The 26,408-nt window shown below is 44.4% G+C and overlaps 1 protein-coding gene across 7 annotated transcripts in view; it reads right to left on the reverse strand.

Annotated features, from left to right (window-relative positions):
* Window positions 1–337: 337 nt before the first annotated feature.
* LOC311137462 (transcriptional repressor p66-alpha-like) overlaps window positions 338–26,408 on the reverse strand; it is a 44,388-nt gene continuing 18,317 nt past the window's right edge. Inside the window, exons 2-11 of one of the 7 annotated variants that reach the window (XM_084171990.1) lie at window positions 13,789–14,104; window positions 11,150–11,279; window positions 10,882–11,013; window positions 8,712–8,786; window positions 6,660–6,779; window positions 5,834–6,028; window positions 5,374–5,641; window positions 4,747–5,156; window positions 4,342–4,573; window positions 338–2,690 (exon numbers count right to left, since the gene is read on the reverse strand). In XM_084171990.1, coding sequence (XP_084028116.1) covers window positions 2,551–2,690; window positions 4,342–4,573; window positions 4,747–5,156; window positions 5,374–5,641; window positions 5,834–6,028; window positions 6,660–6,779; window positions 8,712–8,786; window positions 10,882–11,013; window positions 11,150–11,279; window positions 13,789–14,096 — 2,010 coding nt within the window. In that variant the 5' untranslated portion in view covers window positions 14,097–14,104 and the 3' untranslated portion in view covers window positions 338–2,550. Of the gene's footprint in view, window positions 2,691–4,341; window positions 4,574–4,746; window positions 5,157–5,373; window positions 5,642–5,833; window positions 6,053–6,644; window positions 6,780–8,711; window positions 8,787–10,881; window positions 11,014–11,149; window positions 11,280–13,788; window positions 14,105–26,408 lie in introns of all 7 variants that reach the window. The other 6 variants (XM_084171991.1, XM_084171988.1, XM_084171989.1 and 3 more) reach the window with 6 other exon arrangements.

The following is a 26,408-nucleotide window of genomic DNA, read 5'->3' on the forward strand; positions in this document are numbered from 1 at the left end:
AAATCAATTTATAACATTTTTGACATGCGTTTTTCTGGATTTTGTTGTTGTTATTCTGTCTCACTGTTCAAATAAACCTACCATTAAAATTATAGACTGATCATTTCTTTGTCAGTGGGCAAACGTACAAAATCAGCAGGGGATCAAATACTTTTTTCCCCTCACTGTATATGGCTTTGAAAGGTCAGGCCAATAAGCCTGATCATGTTGTTATAAACTACAAGGTGCACTCCAATAGGCCTACAAAAAAATAATTAAAACATTTAAAAAAGTCAGCAAGTCATTCAAGTCAATATTACACACTTTATAACAAACAAACCCCTTAATAAAAAGGAAAAGGGGTTAAAATTAGTTTTATTATTATTACTTGACAGAGCAGAGAAAAAAACAAATAGAAACATTTCTTGTACATTTATTTTTAAAGGGTGAGGTGCTATGCGCTAAACAGTACTAGCACCCCTGGTAAAACGGAATGGTGTAGGTTGTCAAACAGCAGCAGGCAGTAGTCAGGACAGCACAGTATGTGAAATTGACATCAAAAGTTGTTTTGGATTTTTTGCATTTTAGCTAACCCTAACCCTTTTCCTAACCTTTACCTAATTCTCCTAACCTGCTATGAAAAGTCATTTTTGGCCATTTCTGACATAAGCTGTATCCCTTCTGGCCATAACCCCTGGAACACTGGCCAGGACCCTAACCATCGGCCATCATGGTTCTGAGAGCAGGGCTCCAAGAGATTGACAAACAGGCGAATCTCAAATTACACCCTATATAGTTCAATAATTTTACCCAGAGCTCTATCTTAAGTAGTTCACTATATGGAGAATGTGGTGTTATTAGAGATGCAAGCAAATTAATCTATCTGAAATCTGATCTAGGGGCAGCTATGGAAAAACAAGGTACCAAAATTATAACAACAATGGGTGATCAGACAAATAGCTTGGTGGTTACAGAAAACAACAGGGTTCAAATGAAAATGTATTAATTAAGACTGCACTTTCTGAGGACACACACTGCTATCAAAACTTATCAGGAGAAAGCAGGGACATTTGTAGGAGGAAAAAAAATGAAAAATGTATTTGGCTGCACAAGACATTAAGATACAACCTAAATTCAAAGCATTGTCGTTTGATCATTTCCTTTCAGATTAATTTCTACTAGGCCACTGAACTGTTGTGTAGTTCTGAACCATGTTTTGATACAGAAGCTCGACCTCGTAAGCCCTCATATACTGACACAGCACCGTCTTATTCCGTCTGAGAGTGAGCTTTGTAAGCATGGTGCATATTTCAACAGCTTCTCACCCTCTACTGCACCACCTATAAAAATGCAATACCGCTGGCCTTTCCACCAGATGGGCTAGCTAGCTAGCTAATTAAGGGACGTGACATAACTCATACACTCTCCCTTGTAAAAGAAAACACTAAAAGTATTTAAGTATACCTAGAGACTGCATTTGCCTATAAGAAGAAAAGTAATGCACCACAACCGATGACTAAAAGCAAAATTATTTCATAAGATGACATCCCTTCCCCCTCCTCTTTTGCATTTCAGAAAAAAAGCACATCCTGTCTTTATTTTAACGACGAGGGTTAAAACAGTAGAAAGAAGTGATCCATTTGGGCTCAACCATTTCTTTGGAAGGTTACATAAAAATTAAAATTAAATTCAAGAAGAATAGTCCTCCCACAATGTGTTCCATGTTTGTACATATTAAGTCAGTTACTTCATGTTCTTTTCAGCTTAGAAAACAAGTCTTAAAAAAAAAATTAAACACTAAACTAGCAGATGTAAAACCACCTCAACAGTAACGTTACCTTTCACACACAGACCTCCACGAGTCCAATTCCAAAATAGTAGGGAGCACAATCTCGACACAGGATATGATTTACAGAAAAAAAAAGAAAAAATAATCTAACATTCAACCATACAAAATAACCAGACACACTCTAGGCTTCTCCTCAGTTCTGCACCACCGTCGGTTCAAAGAGGAGGCAGTCTGTGTGTGTAGATGTTTTTATTTTTATTATTTAGTTTTTGCAAAGCTGAAGCCATTTTCGTATTCCGTGGATGGTCCTCTAGTCAGTCAGTCAGTCAGGTGCCACCAGCCTGCCACTGAGGCCAGAGAGAGACCCGGTCCTGGATCTTATAGGTAGAAGGGGGGGGGGGGTGGAGTAAGTATGAAGAGGCATAATTCCCAGTGGATGATGTTAACTGTCCTGTCACCTGCAGAGCCAAGGAGAGCCACAGATACGGCCATGGAGGAAAGGGCAGAGGGGCACCAAAACTGTTTGAGAGAGATTAAGTTCGTGCAACCCCTTTGACTCATGGGATGTAGCTTATCTCAGAGCCCTGTACTGTCCCAGTAACACCAGTACTCCACAATGGAATTGAAGACTCCGGACATCAGAGGAAGAAAGGAAGATGGTGGGTGTTGTTTTTATTTCATAGCTCGAGAGTAGATCATCTGGTGTTGTTTTCCCAAGAGGATTCCATTGTTAAGTTTATCATGAGAATGACTATTATTCAGATTGATATTAAGTGGTGGTGTTATTTCCATGTGTTTGATGTCTGGGAGATGGAGCGGGAGGGAATCATGTCCAGGAGGTACTCTCGCTGGCGCTCCAGGTTGGCTGAGGTGGTGGTCTTGTGGACAGACAGGCTGGGGTTCACATAGGCCATGGTCACACCTGAAGGGAGACAACAAACTCAGCAGTGAGTATACAGGACTGGAACCAGGGACACGTTCATTAGGCCCAAACAGCAGACATCTCAAACACCTTCTACCATCCGTTAGCCTATCTGCAGGCTATACAGCCATACCCTCTACCATCCATTAGCCTGTCTGCAGACTATATAGCAATCCCTTGTACCATCTGTTAGCGTGTCTGCAGACTATACAGCCATACCTTGTACCATCTGTTAGCGTGTCTGCAGGCTATACAGCCATACCCTCTACCATCCATTAGCCTGTCTGCAGGCTATACAGCCATACCCTCTACCATCTGTTAGCCTGTCTGCAGACTATATAGCAATACCTTGTACCATCTGTTAGCGTGTCTGCAGACTATACAGCCATACCTTGTACCATCTGTTAGCGTGTCTGCAGGCTATACAGCCATACCCTCTACCATCCATTAGCCTGTCTGCAGACTATACAGCCATACCCTCTACCATCTGTTAGCCTGTCTGCAGACTATATAGCAATACCTTGTACCATCTGTTAGCGTGTCTGCAGACTATACAGCCATACCTTGTACCATCTGTTAGCGTGTCTGCAGACTATACAGCCATACCTTGTACCATCTGTTAGCGTGTCTGCAGACTATACAGCCATACCCTGTACCATCTGTTAGCGTGTCTGCAGGCTATACAGCCATACCCTGTACCATCTGTTAGCGTGTCTGCAGGCTATACAGCCATACCCTGTACCATCTGTTAGCGTGTCTGCAGACTATACAGCCATACCCTGTACCATCTGTTAGCGTGTCTGCAGACTATACAGCCATACCCTGTACCATCTGTTAGCGTGTCTGCAGGCTATACAGCCATACCCTGTACCATCTGTTAGCGTGTCTGCAGACTATACAGCCATACCTTGTACCATCTGTTAGCGTGTCTGCAGGCTATACAGCCATACCCTGTACCATCTGTTAGCGTGTCTGCAGACTATACAGCCATACCCTGTACCATCTGTTAGCGTGTCTGCAAGCTATACAGCCATACCTTGTACCATCTGTTAGCGTGTCAGCAATAGCAGAATATAAAAGGACAATACAATTAGTGTTTTATTGGAATGAATGAATTACATTTTAGTCATTTAGCAGACACTCTTATCCAGAGCGACTTACAAAAGCAATTAGGGTTACGTGCCTTGCTCAAGGGCACATACTTTTCACCTAATCAGCTCTGGGATTCGAACTAGCAATCTTTCCGTTACTGGCCCAATGCTTTTAACTGCTAGGCTACCTACTACCCAACCTGTAGAAGGCCCTGATGAATGAAAGGATTCTACATTCTAACAATGAGTCTAACCCACCACCTGGGAATTACACAAGAAAAGGCATGGAGAGAGAGAAGGGGACAGCTAGCTAAAGCTAATTTACATCTCAGACTGACTGTCACCCCATCGAGGTAAAAACGAACCTTCCACAACCTTTAGTGATACCTGTATGTATGTATGTATGTATGTATATATAGAGAGAGACAGAGAGACAGAGAGAGAGAGAGAGAGACAGAGAGAGAGAGACAGAGAGACAGAGAGAGACAGAGAGAGAGACAGAGACCACAGTGTGCAGGTGAGGACAGGGTCTTGTCTCGGTCCTGTACAGGTTCATCTACCTGAGTTCCCGGTGGTCTGCTTCCTCCAGGCGTTGGCGTTGGCCGAGGGGTTACTGCTGCCACTGCTGCCCTTTGCGCCCTGCGCCGGGCGCATGGCATGCTTACCTGGCCTGCTCACCAGCGCGGCTGCGGTCACAGCGTTCTGCAGCTGCTGAGAGGACGTGGAGAACGAGTGAGTGACACCGCGAGACCCCACCGCCTGCTGCACACTACGGGACATCTGACCAGAGCTCTGAGAGAGGAGGGAGAAAACAGGAACGTTAGTAATTAACCAATGTGTTCATAGAATCAAAAAGTATGCCACAGTTGTTTTTTTTCAAGGTATCAGAAAATGTACACCAGACAAGCTTCCCCTTCCGTATGAGTTAGTAGTGTGTAGCGGTAATGTTGTGTCCCAGTGCTGACCTGCTTGATGGAGGAGTGGTGGCGGGCCATAGGCATGCCTCTATGCTGCTGCTGCTGAAGCTGGAGCTGGGCTCTGGCCTGCTTGTACTGTTGAGACGCCAGCACATGCTGCTGCTGCTCACTCTTCATCCCAGAGGAAGAGGGCGACGTTTTGGAGACGGGAGACGCGGCCTGCTGGAGGATCCGCTGCTCTATCTCCTGCTCCTGCTGCAGGGCCTTGACGAAGGCCGCCTTCAGCCGGTTGGTGTGCTCTGCCTTCAGGGCCTTCTTCAGGTTGGACGACATGCAGTGGTCGCACAGGACGGGGCCGCTCTTCTCCGAGCGCCAGCGCGACGTGAAGTCCGTCTTGCACTGGGCACAGGTGTGCGGCTCCTTGGGGACGGGGGTCACTGACTGACCCGGTTTCTTGCCTGAGAGCGAAATACCGAAAAATGACATGTCAGTATTATGTACCTTGTAGGTCAGTAGTTTTCAAATAGAGCAATGAGTTAGAATGACAAGAACCCATGGCAGCCAACAAAAAACTCACTGTAAGAGATTAGCTATGACTACGTAGTACTACCATAAATACCTTATGCTTGTGCTGATGCAAAAAATCTATATTTTTGAATAAAAGTATAAACCCACCCCGTCCCAGTGTGTCCACCAGGTTCTGCACCACCTCCTCCAGGCCCATCAGGTAGATGAACTCGTTGTTAGCTGCTGACGGCAGGAAGTTGAACTCGGGGGCGGGAGGTTTGGGAGGAGGGATCTCCAACAGTGTCTTCTCCAGCTGCTTACGCAGCGCCAGCTTGGCGGCCGCCTGGCGAGCGGCCGGGGACTCGTTGGCCTGGACCGTGGACACGCCACTGCCCATCCCAGCCTGAGACGTCACAGATAAGCCCTTCTGTGAGCCCTGGGGAACAGACACACACTCACTAGTCAGGATGAAATTAGATGGAGAAGTAGTGCTGTTGGGAGTCCAACACTGTGGGGATGCATTTCTGAAATGTGCTCTTTGGAAGAGGTCTTAATATAAAATGCTGGCCAGTACGTTGGTGTCCTGGCAGTAATGTAGTAATGTGGATAGACTGTGTTTCTGACTGACCTGGGTGATAGAGTGTGTTCTGACCTGTGGTATGTTGACCAGGACGTTGGTGTTGGGGACATTGGCCACCCTGATGAGGCCCTGCTGGATGACCCTCTGGCCCTGCACCTGGACATTGGGGACCGAGGCCCTGGGGGCCAGCAGCAGGGGAGGGGGGCCCGACACTGAATGCTGATGCTGCCGCAGGGACGCGATCTGCTGGGGAGACACCGCGATGGGCTGACAACGTCACACACACACACAGGACATGGGCAGGACATGGGCAGGACATGGGCAGGACATGGGCAGGACATGGGCAGGACATGGACATAAGGGAGAGGGGAAGGGGGGAGTGGAGTCACACACACAGGGAGAGGGACAGAGGCAGGAGAGGGCATGGAGAGCCCAATGTTTACTGTTCATTTCTATTTGTGTTTAGTTTATATTGTTTTGTGTCTTCTCACTTTTGTTTATTTCACTTGCTTTGGCAATGTAAACACATGTTTCCCATGCCAATAAAGCCCCTTGAATTGAAAGGAGATTGAGAGAAAATATGTCAATATCCATATCACTGTAAAATGAATTTACTGGAATAGACTGTGACAAGCGCACTGCGTGTAGAACCAACTAGTATTGAGCATTTGGTCTATTAGTTAAGAGAGTTCACTGCCAAGGAATCAAATGTGTTTTAAAGCATGAAAGTAGCAGGAAAACATATGAAAAAAATACACTGATCATACAGGGAATGTAGAATTCGTATTAATAAGTCACATTGTACAAGTACTAAATGGGCATACAGACAACAATTAAAGTAAGTTGAAATGGTAAGTACCAGAGTACAAGTTACCTGTGCCCCTCTGACCAGGGGTGGCATGACGGTCTGGGAGTTCTGCTTGGACGGGACGTGCTGCCCACCCCGGACCAATGGAGGAGGGATCACTGTGCCTGAGCTACGGCCTGACGACACCTAGACACAAAACGACAACAACAGGGTTTCAACTTTACACAACCAAATCAAATCAAAAATCTAATTTTATTCGTTGCATACACATATTTAGCAGATGTTATTGCGGGTGAAGCGAAATGCTTGTGTTCCTAGCTCCAACAGTGAAGTAATATCGAACAATACACGTGAATCTAAAAGTAAAATAATGGAATTAACAAATATTAGGACGAGCAATATCGGAGTCCAGTGTGTGTGTATGTATATATAAATATATATATATACTACATTACTGCGCAAGATCCACATGTAACTCAGACTTTTGGGTAAATCATGATTTAATGGAAATTAGACTTGACCATGAAAGCATCTTGTGATGATACCACATGATCACTGTTGACATTTGCTGGCAAGTGGCCAGTCCCTTTCATGTCATATTCAATCAATCATTCTGTCAAGTCATATCGAGTAGAGGCAAAACAGAGCCATGTCACATCAGCTGTAGTGTCACAGCAAGATGCATGTGATTACCTCTGATAGCATGGTTGAACAGACACACTGATAACAAGCTAGTACAGATAGCTTGAATGTGCTTAGTGATTTAATGGATACAGTGATATACAATTACAAGGAGTGTGAATGTGCTGTACATCCCTCCCTCTACTTATTAAAGCAATAAGGCACGAGAGAGCATGGTATATGGCCAACATACCATGGCTAAGGGCTGTTCTTAGGCACAGCCCTTAGCCGTGGTATATATTGGCCATATATCACAAACCCCCGTGGTGCCTTATTGCTATTATAAACTGGTTACCAATGGCCTTGCTGCTATTCCAGTTTCAACTGTTCTGCCTGCGGTTATGGAACCCCTACCTGTCCCAGACCTGCTGTTTTCAACTCTTAATGATCGGCTATGAAAAGCCAACTGAGATTTATTCCTGATTATTATTTGACCATGCTTGTCACTTATGAACATTTTTGAACATCTTGGCATGGTTCTGTTATAATCTCCACCCGGCACAGCCAGAAGAGGACTGGCCACCCCTCATAGCCTGGTTCCTCTCTAGGTTTCTTCCTAGGTTTTCGCCTTTCTAGGGAGTTTTTCCTAGCCACCGTGCTTCTACACCTGCATTACTAGCTGTTTGGGGTTTTAGGCTGGGTTTCTGTACAGCACTTCGAGATATTAGCTGATGTAAGAAGGGCTATATAAAATAAAATTGATTGATTGATTGATAATACCCATGGTTTACGGTCTGATATACCACGGCTTTCAGCCAATCAGCATTCAGGGCTTGAACCACCCAGTTTATAGATAGATATATCCCCTCTGTAAATTGTATATTCCCACTGTAATCAGCCTATACTCCAGAGTTTAATGTTTAGAGAGGGAGTTTATTAGTCACATGCACAGGGTTGCAGATGTAAATGCAGGGTACAGTGCAAATATTAAGCTTCAAGCTCCAACAGTGCAGGTCAAAGGGAAGTGAATAACAGAAAAATTAATAAAAATATAAATAATAATAATAACAATATACATATTTACAACTGTAACATGATAAATGACCATTGGGGTGGGGGCAGGGAAAATGTCAGTTGAGGGGGGGGGGAATGTCTATAAGGAGAGAAACGGGGGGGAGTCCGGGAGGGGGGGGGGCAGGAGGGGGACAAGGGGAGCAGTGGGCTGACTAGTGGTGGCTATTCAGCATGATAAATGTCCATTGGGTGGGGGCAGGTTAAATGTCCGTTGAGGTGGACATTGTATATATTCTGTATGATGTCTATGTGGCCATGTGTCTCTATTCTGTTTGTATATTGTCTATTGCTGGCAGCACCTTCACACTACGGCAAATTCTGGGTATGTGTAAATGTACTTGGCGAATAAAGGTGATTCTGATAATAGCAGTAATGTAATGATTGTTGTATGGTATAGTGGCAATGAGCAGTAGCTGTCTGTACCTGTAGCGGTCCTTTGCCTGATGCGATGCTGCCTCTGACCAGAGGTGGAGGAGTGGCCACAGAGCCAGAGGTTGGCTGGAGAACAGAGGGAGAGAAATAGAGAGTGAGTGAATGAGTGAGAGTGAGAGAGAGAAGAAAAGAGAAAGAGAAGAGAGAGAGAGACCAGACTATTGATGGCAAGCTTTGTGCGTGTGTGAGTGTACTTCTGTGCCTGTGTGTGTGCGCACCTGTGTGCCTGTGTGCACAGGTGCTTGCATACGTGTGTGAGTATGTGTGCATGTGTGTGTATACAGTGCATTTGGAAAGTATTCAGACCCCTTTTTCAACTTTTTGTTACGTTACAGCCTTATTCAAAAATGTATTACATTGTTTTTTCCCCCTCATCAATCTACACACAATACCCCATAATGACAAAGCAAAAACAGGTTTAGAAATTTTTGCAAATTTATAAAATAAAACAAACTCAAAATGTCATATTTACATAAGTATTCAGACCCTTTACTCAGTACTTTGTCGAAGTACCTTTGGCAGCGATTAAAGCCTTGAGTCTTCTTGGGTATGACGCTACAAGCTTGGCACACCTTTATTTGGGGAGTTTCTCCCATTCCTCTCTGCAGATCCTCTCAAGCTCTGTCAGGTTGGATGCGGAGTGTCGCTGCACAGCTATTTTCAGGTCTCTCCAGAGATGTTTGATCGGGTTCACGTCCGGGCTCTGGCTGGGCCACTCAAGGACATTCAGAGACTTGTCCCGAAGCCACTCCTGCATTGTCTTGGCTGTGTGCTTAGGGTTGTTGTCCTGTTGAAAGGTGAATCTTCACCCCAGTCTGAAGTCCTGAGCGCTCTGGAGAAGGTTTTCATCAAGGATCTCTCTGTACTTTGCTCCGTTCATCTTTCCCTCGATCCTGACTAGTCTCCCAGTCCCTGCCGCTGAAAAACATCCCCACAGCATGATGCTGCCACCACCATGCTTCACCATAGGGATGGTGCCAGGTTTCCTCCAGACGTGACACATGGCATGGAGGCCAACGAGTTCAATCTTGGTTTCATCAGACCAGCGAATATTGTTTTCATGGTCAGAGTCCTTTAGGTGCCTTTTGGCAAACTCCAAGCGGGCTGTCATGTGCCTTTTACTGAGAAGTGGCTTCAGTCTGGCCACTCTACCATAAAGGCCTGATTGGTGGAGTGCTGCAGAAATGGTTGTCCTTCTGGAAGGTCTCCCATCTCCACAAAGGAACTCTGGAGCTCTGTCAGAGCGCCCATCGGGTGCTTGGTCACCTCCCTGACCAAGGCCATTCTCCCCCGATTGCTCAGTTTGGCCGGGCGGCCAGCTCTAGGAAGAGTCTTAGTAGTTCCAAACTTCTTCCATTTAAGAATGATGAGGCCACTGTGTTCTTGGGGGCCTTCAATGCTGCAGACATTTTTTGGTACCCTTCCTCAGATCTGTGCCTTGACACAATCCTGTCTCTGAGCTCTACGGACAATTCCTTCGACCTCATGGCTTGGTTTTTGCTCTGACATGCACTGTCAACTGTGGGACCTTATATAGACAGGTGTACATATTTCCTCAATTACCTTGACTAACCTGTGCCCCCGCACATTGACTCTGTACCGGTACCCCCTGTATATAGGCTTGCTATTGTTATTTTACTGCTGCTCTTTAATTTTTATTATCTATTTTTTACTTAACACTTATTTTTCTTAAAACTGCATTGTTGTTTAAGGGCTTGTAAGTAAGCATTTCACTGTAAGGTCTTCACCTGTTGTATTCGGCGCATGTGACAAATAACATTTGATTTGATTTGTGTGCCTTTCCAAATCATGTCCAATCAATTGAATTTACCACAGGTGGACTCCTATCAAGTAGAAACATCTCAAGGATGATCAATGGAAACAGGACGCACCTGAGCTCAATTTCGAGTCTCATAGCTATGGGTCTGAATACTTATGTAAATAAGGTATTTCCGTTTTTTATTTTTTATACATTTGCAAAAATTTCTAAAAACCTGATCTTGCTTTGTGGGGTATTATGGGGTATTGTTTGTAGATTGATGAGGGGAAAAAAATATTTAATCAATTTTAGAATAAGGCCGTAAGGTAACAAAATGTGGAAAAAGTCAAGGGGTCTGAATACACTGTATGTGTGTGTATGTGTGTGTGTTTGTTTAGATACCTTCTGTACAGCGCTCTCCTTCTGGATCTGGCTGTGTCGTAGTTTCTTCAGCAGCACCAGCTTGGCCTCCTGTAGTCTCAGCTCCTCCTTCAACTGTTTGATGACGTGCTCCCTCTCATCTGGCCTGCTCTTCTACACACGGGAAGACAGCGGTGTGTCAAACACACAATTACATTCGAATTTATTTGAATCCATGAAGGATTTAGACACATTGGGAGTTGCACAAAGAGAGGAGTCGTTCTCTCTCTGTGTGTGTGTATAGTCGTACCATGAGCAGGTCAGTGTCTGTCTTTCTGTAGTGGTTCAGGCCGTTCATGATGGGGATGGACGGCTCGTTGTCTGACAGCACTATGACATCATCATTTGATGACAGGAGCTGCCTCTCTTTCTTTACGTCACTGAGAGAAGAGAGAAACAAACGAAAACTAAATAACTAAACTCGACATTAGTAGTAGGCAAAAATAAGACATGGAAAGCAAAGAAGATATGGAAAGCCAAACCCTCTTTCCTCACACAAATTAATTTGTGTGTGATCACACAACACTCACTAATCATATTACAAATGATGGCCACAAGGGCCAGTATGCAGACAGACAGTATCAGCATTCGTCCAGTAGAGGGCGGTAAATGATAACTTTTAAGTGGTCTATGAGTGAGTGAACAGTGTACCAAGTCGATCTGAAATTGATAGACCAATCATGGTGAAGTGGGAGCCCGGTCTGAATAAGAGCCTCCTCTTCATATATTTCCACTGGTATGGTAGTGTCAGAAACTAGGCCCAAAATTAGTGAGTTTATGACCAAGGCTCAGCCACAAGTTGTAAGTTGTAGTCCCCTGTAGCTCAGTTGGTAGAGCATGGCGCTTGCAACGGCAGGGTTGTGGGTTCGTTTCCCACGGGGGGCCAGTATGAAAATGTATGCACTCACTAACTGTAAGTCGCTCTGGATAAGAGTGTCTGCTAAATGACTAAAATGTTCCAGGGAGATTAGATCTGGCCTCATTGCTCCATCTGTGGCTGTAGCTAGCTGTTGTTTCCTCCAGCCTGAGGAGGACTAAGGGGAGCAGCGGTATGCAGCGTGGAGCCTGTGACGGAGAGGGGGAGTGAAAGGCCGATGGAGGAGATGGAATGCTCCCCCCTCCGTCCCGATCGTACCCTGTGGGGGGGGGGGGGCATGTTGACTCTTGGTAGGGACAGTAGCTGTGCCCGGGGCCCGGTAGGTCAGGGCCCCACCCCTCCCAGTTGCTGACACCAGAGTCGCAGAGCAGAGGCCTACAGGAGACACTGGAGGGGAGAGTGAAAGGGGTGGGGGAGGGGAACATGGCTAGGACCCAGCCTATTGTATACACTCTCACTCACTCATTTACTGACCATGTGTGTCTTGGGCTACGTTGCAGAGGGTAGGACACTCAACAAGGGCACAGTCTCCCTGGCTGGTGCAAAACATCCCAGAGCCCTGCTGTGGTAACAGGGCTGAGGGCTGGTTCAGTTTAGAAGGGAGGCAGAGGGAGATACAGTAGCTATGATTCACAGTCACACCATCCACAGCTGGTTATACAGGGGCCTTGTAAAGCAACGGACCACGTTGGACAAAGAGTAAACTGATGGATAGGGAGGCCTCACACACAGGACCTAACCAGGAGAAACTCCTAGCCCTGGCAATGGGTAAAGTGAGGGTTATTGTGGTGACAAGGCAATCTCCTCCACCCTGAAAGCTGATTAGACACGCATAAACAAAAGCCAAGTACCTGGTTACATAAGATCCAGAGGCCACTGCTTCTGTTTCTACTAGCTACTGCTTCTCTGAAATACTCTGCAGTATTGACTTCCACTTCCACTGAATTAGTAAACTCATGGGAGCAAAGTATCAGGTAGAAAAAGTGCATTCCTTCAAACCACTATTCATGAAACTGGACATAGACAAACGTCATCAACAGTTTTCACTAGCTAGTCTATTAAGATCTATCTGGCCAAAATAGTGTTTTTAATATATTTCTAATTCAATGACAGTGGAAAGCATTGCGTATTCTAGCCCTCTGCACCCTGTTTATGAAACAGTTGGATCAAAACGCTAGATCTCCTCTGCAGTGCAAACGCTACAAGTTCAATCAAATACATTTAAACTATAGCAGTACAGGAAAAGGTGACATAAGGGCAAACTTCTGCGATACATAAAAGGCCCTTCCTTGGAGGCCATCTTCCTTTCTCACTACTGCGCTCACCTCCAGTGTATTTTAATCACTCTACTGAGTGAAGAGATCACATGACATCAGGAATTTCCCTGCCCTGGTCATGTGACACACCCACCCAACAACAGCCCTGCCTTCCCCAACTGCTCCTTCCAATGTGGAAACCATGGCAACGGCCAGCTGGAACCAGTTTGTGACAGTTTGTGACCTTCATTTTGTGTAAAGTGAGGCAGAGTTCAGGTGCTGGAGAAAATGGAGGCAGTCAGCCGGAGCCTCAAACTTTTCAAAATGGGGACAGGCCACCCAGAACCGAGGGAGCGCAGACATGCACTTCCTGTGTGAGAAGCCCACTCGCTAGCTAGTGCAGACAGTAGTTCAAACACACACACAGTCGTTGTCAAGCAAATGTCCCTTTCCAGTCAAAACAAAGCAGTAGAATAATCTAATCACCTAAATTGACCCTGTACAGACTCAGAGACAATCCATCATATTGTAAACATGCACCACAGGCCAGATGGGAAAAAAACATTTTAGAGCAACATTCTAAAATGAAATCTAAATCCAGAGTGTGACGGTAATACTATTAACCAAAATAGACAGCGTCTGAGGGTACCACAGTTCAGTTAGGACTGGTTCAAATGTACAGCCAGTCAGAGTGTAGGCTACCAGTGTGTGAGTGTGTGTGTGTGTGTGTGTGTGTATGTAATCAGTTTGTCTCACCTCTTGGATGTGCTCATATCTACAGGCCTGTCCCCGGTCTGCACCTCCACTTTGACGGTAGCCTTGACCTCACCGGTCTTCAGGATGCTCATGCTGGCCACCTTGGCTGTCTGCTCAGTCTTCACCACATCTCCTCCTCCACCCACAGCCACTAGAGCTATAGGTCCGTCTGCGGCAGGTAACAGGTCACAGTTCTCCAGCTTTACCTTCTTACTGTCCAGCTCCCCTCCAGGGCTGCCAGGGGCCACCATGTCCCTCTCCAGGGCCCGCTTCCGGCTGCGCGTCTGACGCACCGCCTCCTCCGACATCGCTCTACCTGGGATAGAGAGAGACGGGGGTTAGAGATATGGATAAACACACACAGGTCAGTGTCTGTGGACAGCATAGCTAATGACGCACCGCCTCAAAATGAGTTGGAAGTTAAACACTGGTTGATAATGAGGAGTGCAATAGAAAAACCCCTGTGGGGGAAATAACTGGGCCAATTCAACAATGAGGCACTTTACCAATGAAAACAGCACAAATGAAACCTAAATGCCCACTGAGGCACCCATATCAGTGGAGTGTGGACTGTGGTAGCAGGCCGGGTATTAATTCCTCCAGCTGTACTGGGGAGGGGGGCTCTCTGTCTGACTGACCTGACTGCAACACAGGCCTGTCTCTGAGTGCCAGCTCCCCAGATGCTGACCCAATTCCCCCCTCATTACGGTAATAGCAGAGGATGGAGAAGGGAGACCCACTCAGCTCAAACACCAGCTTCACCCACAACTATTACACTGCACAACACCATGGATAAAGAATCACTCACACAGACATGCAAATATCTCACAGACAGACACACAAACGCAGGTTATGAACTGAAACAAGAATCAGAGTGTCCTCGACTCGAAAGTGTGTGCGTTCTGGACTCGAGTTGGGGTACAGGGAATTGGATTGGGAATAACATTAGACCTACTCTTATCTCCTTTCAAACTGTCTGACTTTTGCACTTCTAGCCTGCGGTCTCCACTTGAGTAAATATAATTGCCTCATCTCTCCCCTTATAGAGGTTCTAAACAATCATTGGGGCAGCCACTGTATACCTGTGTACACACTTCTCCCATCAGATAAAGAAAGCTGCTGACTCAAGGTCTTTTTCATCCACTGTGACATCACCAGAGCAGAGCTCCACATGACCCTTCCCAAGATTCCACGGGAGACATAAAGCACTTCCCTGAGAACCGGTTTAAACCGGTCTGTGGTTTTAACCCCTGGAGAGACCGACTGGCAGCAGGAGAGGCGGCTGGCCTGCAACTGGGAGGGAGGGATACGCCGTCGTCTGCATTCCACAACACAAATGCCTGCCAGAGAAAAGGCCACTGAAACTTTTACACAGACAACTGAAGGACACAAAATGACAATCAATCTATATCACCGAATTGATCACCATCAATAGTAATCCATGTAGCCTATATAAAGTAGAATGGAAAATGTGAGATTATTATAACTTTATTTTGGTGTAGGTCAAACAGCTTAAAACATTGATTGCCAATGATCTTCACACCGAAGCAATACAGACTCATTTAGAAAAACAGAATAGCAACAACTCAGTCAGGGTCTCAACTTAAAGTTGAGAGTTAGAATAGTAGAATACACAAGGTGCAATTTCAAAATGTTACTGTGCATCAGCAGTTTCTCTTTTTATGTCAGTCATTGACAGTCACTCATTTAGCCCATGCCAGCTAAACATTTGTAGATAGGTAAGTCTAGCCAGTTATCTAAACTTGTAGTCCCCTGTAGCTCAGTTGGTAGAGCATGGCGCTTCCAACGCCAGGGTTGTGGGTTCGTTTTCCCACGGGGGGCCAGTATGAAAATGTATGCACTCACTAACTGTAAGTCGCTCTGGATAAGAGCGTCTGCTAAATGACTAAAATGTAGTAATCATGGTCGAATTACCAACCGGGGGGTCCCCCATTGATTTTGTTAGTCACTCTCACTCAGATATCATTAAAAACTGTCAAATGTGTAGAATTGCAGCAAACTTGCTTTAAAACTGCAAAATGTTCTCTACGGCCCATGGCAAAATGTGTAGAATTGCAGGAAATTAACTATTAAAACAAAAATCACTCCACTGTCAAGAGGGGAGCAGCTAAAATGTTTTGCACAGAAGTTAACACACTTGAATAATGTGACATAGCATGTAGAAATGATGAAACTGTTAATTACTGTTCGCAAAACAATGTCCATACAGGCTAGAACACTTTACAATGCAAGAAGATGCCGGTAGCTTCCAGTTTTGTAGGTAAACTTTCTTTGCTATGCTAGCTGACAGTGAACGCTAACATCAATTCACTACCCTAGTACCTTGTTTGTGATAATATGCTAAATATAACGCAAAATATGCTGATTTCAAAGATGATTGCTACCAAAAACTTTATTCATTCACTTATTTGGTTTCTCTCACGTCTCTCCCAAAGATGATCTATTGCCTCAGCGAACTGACTGTGCTCTGTAAATGATGTCATTACTGGTTAAAGAGACAGCGCACATTTTTATAAAAGAAGCTACTTCTATGCAAATGTTTTTGATCAGTACAATAAAAGAAGTCCCAAATGGAAGGGAAACAGATTGTTTGTCATCAGCCAAAACAAGCTCAATAACTCAATGCATGCACACACTCCTATTGAATATGCATTCAAATCAAATGACATTTTATTGTTCACATACACATATTTAGCAGATGTTATTGCAGGTGTAGCGAAATGCTTGTGTTCCTAGCTCCAACAGCAGTATTGTGGATAGGCCTAGGGTACAGTACATCTTGATTTACCCAGTTTATCTATAGAGATTTACCATTCAAATAAATGATTGCCATTATGTTGTTATGTAGTTTGCATAATTTAGTGGAATTAAATTGGCACTTGTGTATTTTCGTTAGTCATTATATATCTTATTTATCACACACGCACAGCATACAGATATAGAACCTAGTTTTAGCGGGAAAATCTGTCAGACAGAGCGAGAGCTGCTGCTACAGCTCCTGTTGCTGCTGGAGTGAAACATGCTTTTAAAATCGAAATCGTACTTGTCACATGCGCCGAATACAACAGGTGTAGACCTTACCGTGAAATGCCTACTTACGAGCCCTTTCCCAACAACAACAGAGTTAAAAAGTAGAAAAATAAATAGTAACACAATAAAATAACAATAATGAGGCTATATACAAGGACTACCAGTACCGAGTCAATGTGCAGGGGCACAGGGTAGTTGAGGTAATATGTTTTATAAGCCCAATTCCATATGCCATTGAAACCAGTAGCCTATTTCCCTCAATTTCTATTGGTTTTCAAAATCAACTTTCTTTAATTGTCCAGTAGCCAAAAGGCACAATCCTAATCATATTAGCAACCCATGCTAGTTGATGGATCTTTAGATGTCCCCTCCTAAATTTCTAACGGATATTTTCATCTCTGTGTCATAAAACCTCTCCCATGTGCGGTGTGCTTTTGACAACAGTGTTTTCCTGCTAACTGCATTATGGAACCAACATTCACACGTAGTCTACTGCCTTGTGCTCATTGCTGCACTTATAATGTGAAGAAATAATAGTTAATCAACATTTTAAGCTAAATGTTCTGATCTGTTGTATCAGCCTCATAAAAAAAAATTATATATACATTACATAGACGTAGCGTAGGCCTACTGGTTGTATGAATTTGGGATCTATCATTCCACAACTGTCCCAGAGTTTGTTTGGAATGGGCTATTTCTTTCTCGCACAGAACGACAGGATGACCAATAGAATAGGTACACTTTTTTTCTATGGGGATAGTAGATAGAGTAGTGATTTTGCTGTTCATTACTCATCTTGTTGGCTGAGGAAAAGTCAAATGTGGACAGTTATTCTAACATCTTCAAATGCGCAATGGAATTAAGTAAGAAAGACGCATGTCGTTGCATCCTCAAGTTGAATGTTCTAAAAATATAAATTACCATAATCTAAATGTGATTTCTTTCATTCTGAGCACAGTGGATGGATGCCAATTCATATGCGTCTAGTACATTTCTCAAATGTCCAGTAAATTAAAATGCTGCCGGTCAAATGTCCCGTGCCACATTTTTCTAACGGAAACGCTGATGTGTAGGTCTGGATGTGGGTACGCAGACCTGTGAGCCACTGATGCCCCTCATGTTGCCCATCCCTGCTTTAGAATAAAACATCCACCAGTGCTCTGAATCTTGTTTACCCTTTCACATCTGGAGACCAGAATGTTGACCATGTTCAATTATTGTCAGAAACTGTGCCCTATAAACGTGCTGGCACATTAGAATCAGGGCTTTACGTGCTTGAAAACATCGCTGCTATGGCTCACATCAAAACAGATCACACTCTGGTGTACCTTCAAGAGTGTACAAGGCCGGCCTAAACACTCAGGCTACTTTCTGCAAAGGGGCTATTGTCATGTCATCTTGACACTAGCACAAAAAAAACACATTTACCAGTCAAGTGCTCCATGTCAAGGTTAAGGATAGACATGTCTCCAGTCAATTTCTTTGATGACTGTTAGCTAAATCTCTGACGCTCACAAGGTCCACAAATTCAGCTAGGGCTTGTCAAGTGTGTGCAGTTTTTATTGTCACAAACCACTTGATTGCCAGTTCATTGGACCTGTAAATGAGTTGAGTGGATCAGTCTGAAATCCTCAAATGCTGTTTGGGACTGGGGTTCAATTCCCACTTGACTTGTTTGAGGCACACATGAGAACAAAAGAAGATCAAAATATTTTAGAGGTCAGACAGATGCTTGGACTTTTGAGTAATTGATAGCCGCACATACATGCACGCGTATGTACAGTTGAAGTCGGAAGTTTACATACAGTTATGTTGGAGTCATTAAAACTCATTTTTCAACCACTCCACAAAATGTCTTGTTAACAAACTATAGTTTTGGCAAGTCCGTTAGGACATCTACTTTGTGCATGACATAAGTAATTTTTCCAACAATTGTTTACAGACAAATTATTTCACTTATAATTCACTGTATCACAATTCCAGTGGGTTAGAAGTTTACATACACTAAGTTGACTGTGCCTTTAAACAGCTTGGAAAATTCCAGAAAATTATGTCATGGCTTTAGAAGCTTCTGATAGGCTAATTGACATCATTTGAGTCAATTGGAGGTGTACCTGTGGATGTATTTCAAGGCCTACCTTCAAACTCTGTGCCTCTTTGCTTGACATCATGGGAAAATCAAAAGAAAATCAGCCAAGACCTCAGAAAAAAAATGGTAGACCTCCACAAGTCTGGTTCATCCTTGGGAGCAATTTCCAAACGCCTGAAAGTACCACGTTCATCTGTACAAACAATAGTACGCAAGTATAAACACCATGGAACCAGACAGCCGTCATACCGCTCAGGAAGGAGACACATTCTGTCTCCTAGAGATTAACGTACTTTGGTGCTAAGAGTGCAAATCAATCCCAGAACAACAGCAAAGAACCTTGTGAAGATGCTGGAGGAAACAGGTACAAAAGTATCTATATCCACAGTAAAACGAGTCCTATTTCGACATAACCTGAAAGGCCACTCAGCAAGGAAGAAGCCACTGCTCCAAAACCGCCATAAAAAAGCCAGACTACGGTTTGCAACTGCACATGGGGACAAAGATCGTACTTTTTGGAGAAATGTGCTCTGGTCTGATGAAACAAAAATAGAACTGTTTGGCCATAATGACCATTGTTATGTTTGGAGGAAAAAGGGGGTAGCTTGCTAGCCAAAGAACACCATCCCAACCGTGAAGCACGGGGGTGGCAGAATCATGCTGTGGGGGTGCTTTGCTGCAGGAGGGACTGGTGCACTTCACAAAATAGATGGCATCATGAGGAAGGAAAATTATGTGGATATATTGAAGCAACATCTCAAGACATCAGTCAGGAAGTTAAAGCTTGGTCGCAAATGGGTCTTCCAAATGGACAATGACCCCAAATATTCTTCCAAAGTTGTGGCACAAAGTCAAGGTATTGGAGTGGCCATCACAAAACCCTGACCTCAATCTTATAGCAAATTTGTGGACAGAACTGAACGTCCCTTTGCTGTCATCCTCCACATCTGCTCAGTGTTTCAAAAAAATGTTGCTATTTTCAAGGTGGGAGGGGCAAAAAGACCCTCAAAGCAACATCCAATGCCTATTGCAGAACACATCTCAATCAAAACATTAAAGCAAAATGTAGGTGGGGGTAAGGCACCTGCCTATAAAATGGTGGGTGAAACACTGTTGAGCTAAGAGGAGAGGGACTGAGCTCTGCGACATAACAAGGACAGATGTGCCCTGTTTGTACCCATCCCTGAGCACAAAGAGCATCTATCTGAAGGGGATGGGGAGCATGCATAAACCACAGAGCACACAGCTCTTCACGATCCAGGCGCTTAAGAAATCCCGCTACGACCTCCCACGAGCCATCAAACAGGCAAAGCGTCAATACAGGACTAAGATAGAATCCTACTACGCCGGCGCTGACGCTCGATGGATGTGGCAGGGCTTGCAAACTCTCACAGATTACAAAGGTGCCCAGCGACCTGAGCCTACCAGACGAGCGAAATGCCTTTATGCTAGCTTCGAGGGAAGTAACAACCATGCATGAGAGCACCAGCTGTTTTGTACGACTGTGTGCTCTCGCGCTCCATAGCCGATTTGAGTAAGACCTTGAAACAGGTTAACATTTGCAAGCCGGCGGGGCCAGACGGAATACCAGGATGCGTAACCAGCTGGCTAGTGTCTTCACTGACATTTTCAACCTATCCCTGACCCGGTCTGTAATACAAACTTGTTTCAAGCAGACCAAGAATTTTGAATGGCTGGTCATGGCTCATATCAAAACCATCATCCCAGACACCCTGAACTCACTCCAATTCACATAACGCCCCAACAGATCTACAGATGACGGAATCTCTATTGCATTCCACACTGCCCTTTCCCACCTGGACAAAATAAATACCCACGTAAGAATGTGGTTAATTGACTACAGCAAAGCATTCAACACCATAGTCCCGCCAAGCTCATCACCAGGCACAAGACACTGGGACTGAACACCTCCCTCTGCAACTGGATCCTGGACTTCCTGACGGGTCGCCCCCAGGCGGTGTGCGTAGGCAACAACAAATCCGGCACGCTAAGCATCAAAACGGGGGCCACTCAAGGATTGTATACTTAGTCCCCTCCTGTACTCCCTGTTCACCCACGACTTGGTGGCAGCGCACGACTCCAACACCAAGTTTGCTGACGACACGACGGTGGTAGGCCTGATCACCGACGATGATGAGGCAGCCTATAGGGATGTCAGGAAGTGGAGGGAAGAGTCTTGGTGGTTCCAAACTTCTTCCATTTAAGAATGATGGAGGCCACTGTGTTCTTGGGGATCTTCAATGCTGCAGACATTTTTTGGTACCCTTCCCCAGAACTGTGCCTTCACACAATCCTGTCTCGGAGCTCTACGGACAATTCCTTCAACCTCATGGCTTGGTTTTTGCCCTGACACGCGCTGTCAACTGTGGGACCTTATATAGACAGGTGTGTGCCTTTCCAAATCATGTCCAATCATGTCCAATCAATTAACCACAGTTGGACTCCAATCAAGTTGTAGAAATATCTCAAGAATGATCAATGGAAACAGGATGCACCTGAGCAAAATGTTGACTCTCATAGCAAAGGGTCTGAATACTTACTATGGGGTATTGTGTGTAGAGTAATGAGGGGGGAAAAAAACAATTTAATCAATTTTAACTGTAACGTAACAACATGTGGAAAAAGTAAAGGGGTCTGAATACTTTCCAAATGCACTGTCGTGGTCAAAAGTTGAGAATGACACAAATACAAATTTTCACAAAGTCTGCTGCCTCAGTTTTGATTATGGCAATTTGCATATACTCCAGAATGTCATGAAGAGTGATCAGATTAATTGCAATGAATTGCAAAGTCCCTCTTTGCCATGAAAATGAACTTAATCTCCCAAAAACATTTCCACTGCATTTCAGCCCTGCCACAAAAGGACCAGCTGCCATCATTACATTTGACATTTTAGTCATTTAGCAGACGGTCTTATCCAGAGTGACTTACAGTTAGTGAGGGCATACATTTTCATACTGGCCCCCCGTGGGAAACGAACCCACAACCCTGGCGTTGCAAGCGCCATGCTCTACCAACTGAGCTACACGGGGCCCATGTCAGTGATTCTCTCGTTAACACAGGTGAGAGTGTTGACGAGGACAAGGCTGGAGATCACTCTGTCATGATGATTGAGTTAGAATAACAGACTGGAAGCTTTAAAAGGAGCGTGGTGCTTGAAATCATTGTTCTTCCTCTGTTAACCATGTTACCTGCAAGGAAACACGTGCAGTCATCATTGCTTTGCACAAAAAGGGCTTCACAGGCAAGGATATTGCTGCTAGTAAGATTGCACCTAAATCAACCATTTATCGGATCATCAAGAACTTCAAGGAGAGAGGTTCAATTGTTGTGAAGAAGGCGTCAGGGCGCCCAAGAAAGTCCAGCAAGCGCCAGGACCATCTCCTAAAAGTTGATTCAGCTGCGGGATCGGGGCACCACCAGTGCATAGCTTGCTCAGGAATGGCAGCAGGCAGATGTGAGTGCATCTGCACGCACAGTGAAGCAAATACTTTTTGAGGATGGCCTGGTGTCAAGAAGGGCAGCAAAGAAGCCACTTCTCTCCAGGAAAAACATCAGGGACAGACTGATATTCTGCAAAAGGTACAGGGATTGGACTGCTGAGGACTGGTGTAAAGTCATTTTCTCTGATTGTTTGAGGCATCCAGAAAACACCTTGTACGGAGAAGACAAGGTGAGTACTACCATCAGTCCTGTGTCATGCCAACAGTAAAGCATCCTGAGACCATTCATGTGTGGGGTTGCTTCTCAGCCAAGGGAGTGGGCTCACTCACAATTTTGCCTAAGAACACAGCCATGAATAAAGAATGGTACCAACACATCCTCCGAGAGCAACTTCTCCCAACCATCCAAGAACAGTTTGGTGACGACCAATGCCTTTTCCAGCATGATGGAGCACCTTGCCATAAGGCAAAAAGTGATAACTAAGTGGCTCGGGGAACAAAACATCAGCATTTTGGGTCCATGGCCAGGAAACTCCCCAGACCTTAATCCCATTGAGAACTTGTGGTCGATCCTCAAGAGGCAGGTGGACAAACAAAAACCCACAAATTCTGACAAACTCCAAGCATTGATTATGCAAGAATGGGCTGCCATCAGTCAGGATGTGGCCCAGAAGTTAATTGACAGCATGCCAGGGTGGATTGCAGAGGTCTTGAAAAAGAAGGGTCAACACTGCAAATATTGACGCTTTGCATAAACTTAATGTAATTGTCAATAAAAGCATTTGACACTTATGGAATGCTTGTCCCGTGTAGCTCAGTTGGTAGAGCATGGCGCTTGCAACGCCAGGGTTGTGGGTTCGATTCCCACGGGGGGCCAGTATGGAAATGTATGCACTCACTAACTGTAAGTCGCTCTGGATAAGAGTGTCTGCTAAATGACGTAAATGTAAATGTAATTATACTTCAGTATACCATAGTAACATCTGACAAAAATATCTCATAACACTGAAGCAGCGAACTTTGTGAAGACCAATACAAAACTTTTGACCACGATTGTATATGTACATAGCTACCTCAATAACCTCATAACCCTGCACATCGACTCAGTACTTGTACTCCCTGTATATAGCCATGTTATTTTTTACTCATTATTGTTATTCATTGTGTATTTATTCCTTGTGTCACTATTTCTATTTTATCTTTAACTCTGCATTGTTGGAAAAGGACCTGCATTGTTGGAAAAGGACCCTTAAGTAAGCATTTCACTGTTGTTTACGAAGTATGTGACAAATCAAATTTGAGCTCACACATTCACACACACATACAGTGACACTGGAAGAGACTGGTGGTCGCTGAATGCGCCTCCTGAATGCAGCCAGGGTCATCAGGGCCCAAAATGTCCGCAGGGCCTGAGGGGCACAGTACAGTGTAGTATGAAGCAAGGTAAGACATGCCTCAATATTTGAAGTAAAGTAAAACGTTCAGGTTTCAAACAATTATACTGCCTCAAGCTCACATTGCAAGCACGGTACAGTGTAGTATGAACTGCTCTTGGTGTCGGTCTACATGTGAATCATAGGAGCCAGAATGGCCGCCGCAATTCCCTCCCTGCTGATGACATCCAGTAGAGTCATCTCTAAGGGAGCTATTCTTGTTTGAAGCTCAGGCATACATCACGCAATGTGTGTGTGTGTGTGTGTGTGTCGGGGTCTGTCTCCAGGCGCGTGGCTAGTGCTGTCTCATAGGAGATGGATGGCATCATAAAGATGCAACATCCACTGTGCTGTAGGCCCTGCTACTAAGTAACAAAGGGAGGAGACCAAATAGAACATTAGTGTTTGTGCGTTCAAGAGAGAGACGCACAGTATGTGTCCGTCCTCAACTGTTCCATCACACTTAACCTACCTACCACCTCATTGAAGCTCATTTGCTTTTCACCAAGCAATGTCTATGTGAGAAAATCTGGAGATGTTGCATTAGACAACTTCTGGGATGACAGGAAAATAAATCAGAGCAGCAAAAAGCAGTAGAGTACAGCTAAAACACATGTACTAAAAGGAAAGTAAGAGTCTATCCATTCACTGCCATTCAAAGTGACATGAGAGGGAGTGATTGGGAAATAACATGGCATCAGTATTTCAGTCTGTCATCTGCACTGATACGGGGCTGAGAGAGCGCTTTGGAAGCAGGTGATTACAGGAAGGAACCAGGAAGGAGTGGAATGATAAAATGAGAGAGAGCTTAGAGCCCATACAAGGACAGATTGATGATGACATTTCTTTCTGCCTTTCACTACAGCACTCAGGTGTCAATCAACAGTGTTTCTGTGTGAGCATTGAGCATTGCTTTCAGTCAGTGACCTCTATTCAAGAACATAAAAGCATTTCATCATGAAGACAGGAAAATATGAGTTCAGGATTTCATTCACTACTTGAATTGGCCAGGACAACAGACTAAAAAACATGTTTACTTTGAAATTGAGGGGAGAACATTATCTTGCTGTAGGGAGAGGACCAACTACGGATCTATACTGAAGAAAAATATAAACGCAACATGTAAAGTGTTGGTCCCATGTTTCATGAGCTGAAATAAAAGAACGCTGACATTTTTCACACGCACGAAAAGCTTATTTCTCTCAGATTTTCTGCACAAATTTGTTTACATCCCTGTTAGTAAGCATTTCTCCTTTGCCAAGATAATTTATCCACCTGACAGGTGTGGCATATCAAGAAGCTGATTAAACAGCATGATCATTACACAGGTGCACCTTGTGCTGGGGACAATAAAAGGCCACTAAAATGTGCAGTTTTGTCACAACGCAACAGATGTCTCAAGGTAGTGTGCAATTGGCATGTTGACTGCAGGATGTCCACCAGAGCTATTGCCAGATAATTGAATGTTCATTTCTCTACCATAAGCCGCAGACCACGTGTAACCACACCAGCCCAGGACCTCCACATCCGGCTTCTTCACCTGCGGGATTGTCTGAGACCAGCCACCCGGACACCTGATGAAACTGAGGAATATGTCTGTCTGTAATAAAGCCCTTTTGTGGGGAAAAACTCTGTAAAAAAGCCCTTTTGTGTGTGAAATCCATAGATTAGGGCCAAATTTATTTATTTCAATTGACTGATTTCCTTATATTAACTGTAACTCAGTAAAATCGTTGAAATTGTTGCGTTTATATTTTTGTTCAGTATAGAATCAATGAGAGTGGCATTAGGCAATATCTGGCAACTCCAGTGTCAGTCAGTAAAATACAGTGGAATTTGGGAGACTAACAATTTAATCTCACAAATAAATCCAATCTGTCGGTCAACACCTGTAAGGGTAATGTTAAATAAAGGAACCGACAGATCCGACTGAAGTATAAATTTCAGGCAAGCCAAACACCATCACATCTCAACCCTCCATTCAAGTTTGTACGCCGCATGTGTGTTTGGGGTGAGAACCAATGTCACTGTGTTGATACTCTCAGCACATAACACGTTATGAAGTGTTACCTGTTTGCAAAGGTGATGGTAACTTAATAAGAGACAGAAAATTAATGCTTTAATTAGTCTTGATAAAAACGGTCAGCGTTAATCTACACATTCTAAACGCAAACCATCATCTCAGGTTTCTTAATGACAATGGTTAAGAAGGGCACGCATTTATTGCACTCTATCCCCATTATCAGCCATTATATACCCATGCATTTGCATTGTGATACCAGCAAGCATACATGCATAACGTTAGAGCTCTCAGCAGCACATTAACTGAACTACCAGTACAATGCCCATCCCTACAATATTCATTCAATTGGCAATTTTGCATGCAACTCACTTATCAAAGAGATAGTGAGTGGAGAGAGATTACTGGTTTGTGTTCCCTAGAGATTATGGCGTGGACTCTGTGTAAGGTCTCAAGTAGAAAACAAGGCCTGGGGCAGATCTAGCCAGCGAGAAAGAGAGAGACAGAGGAGCAATCGGCCACCCAGCAGTCTGGTCACGTGTCCATTTAGTATTAATCTGAAC

The sequence above is a fragment of the Coregonus lavaretus genome, assembly GCF_964263955.1.
Source record: "Coregonus lavaretus genome assembly, chromosome: 11".
Taxonomy (NCBI): domain Eukaryota; kingdom Metazoa; phylum Chordata; class Actinopteri; order Salmoniformes; family Salmonidae; genus Coregonus; species Coregonus lavaretus.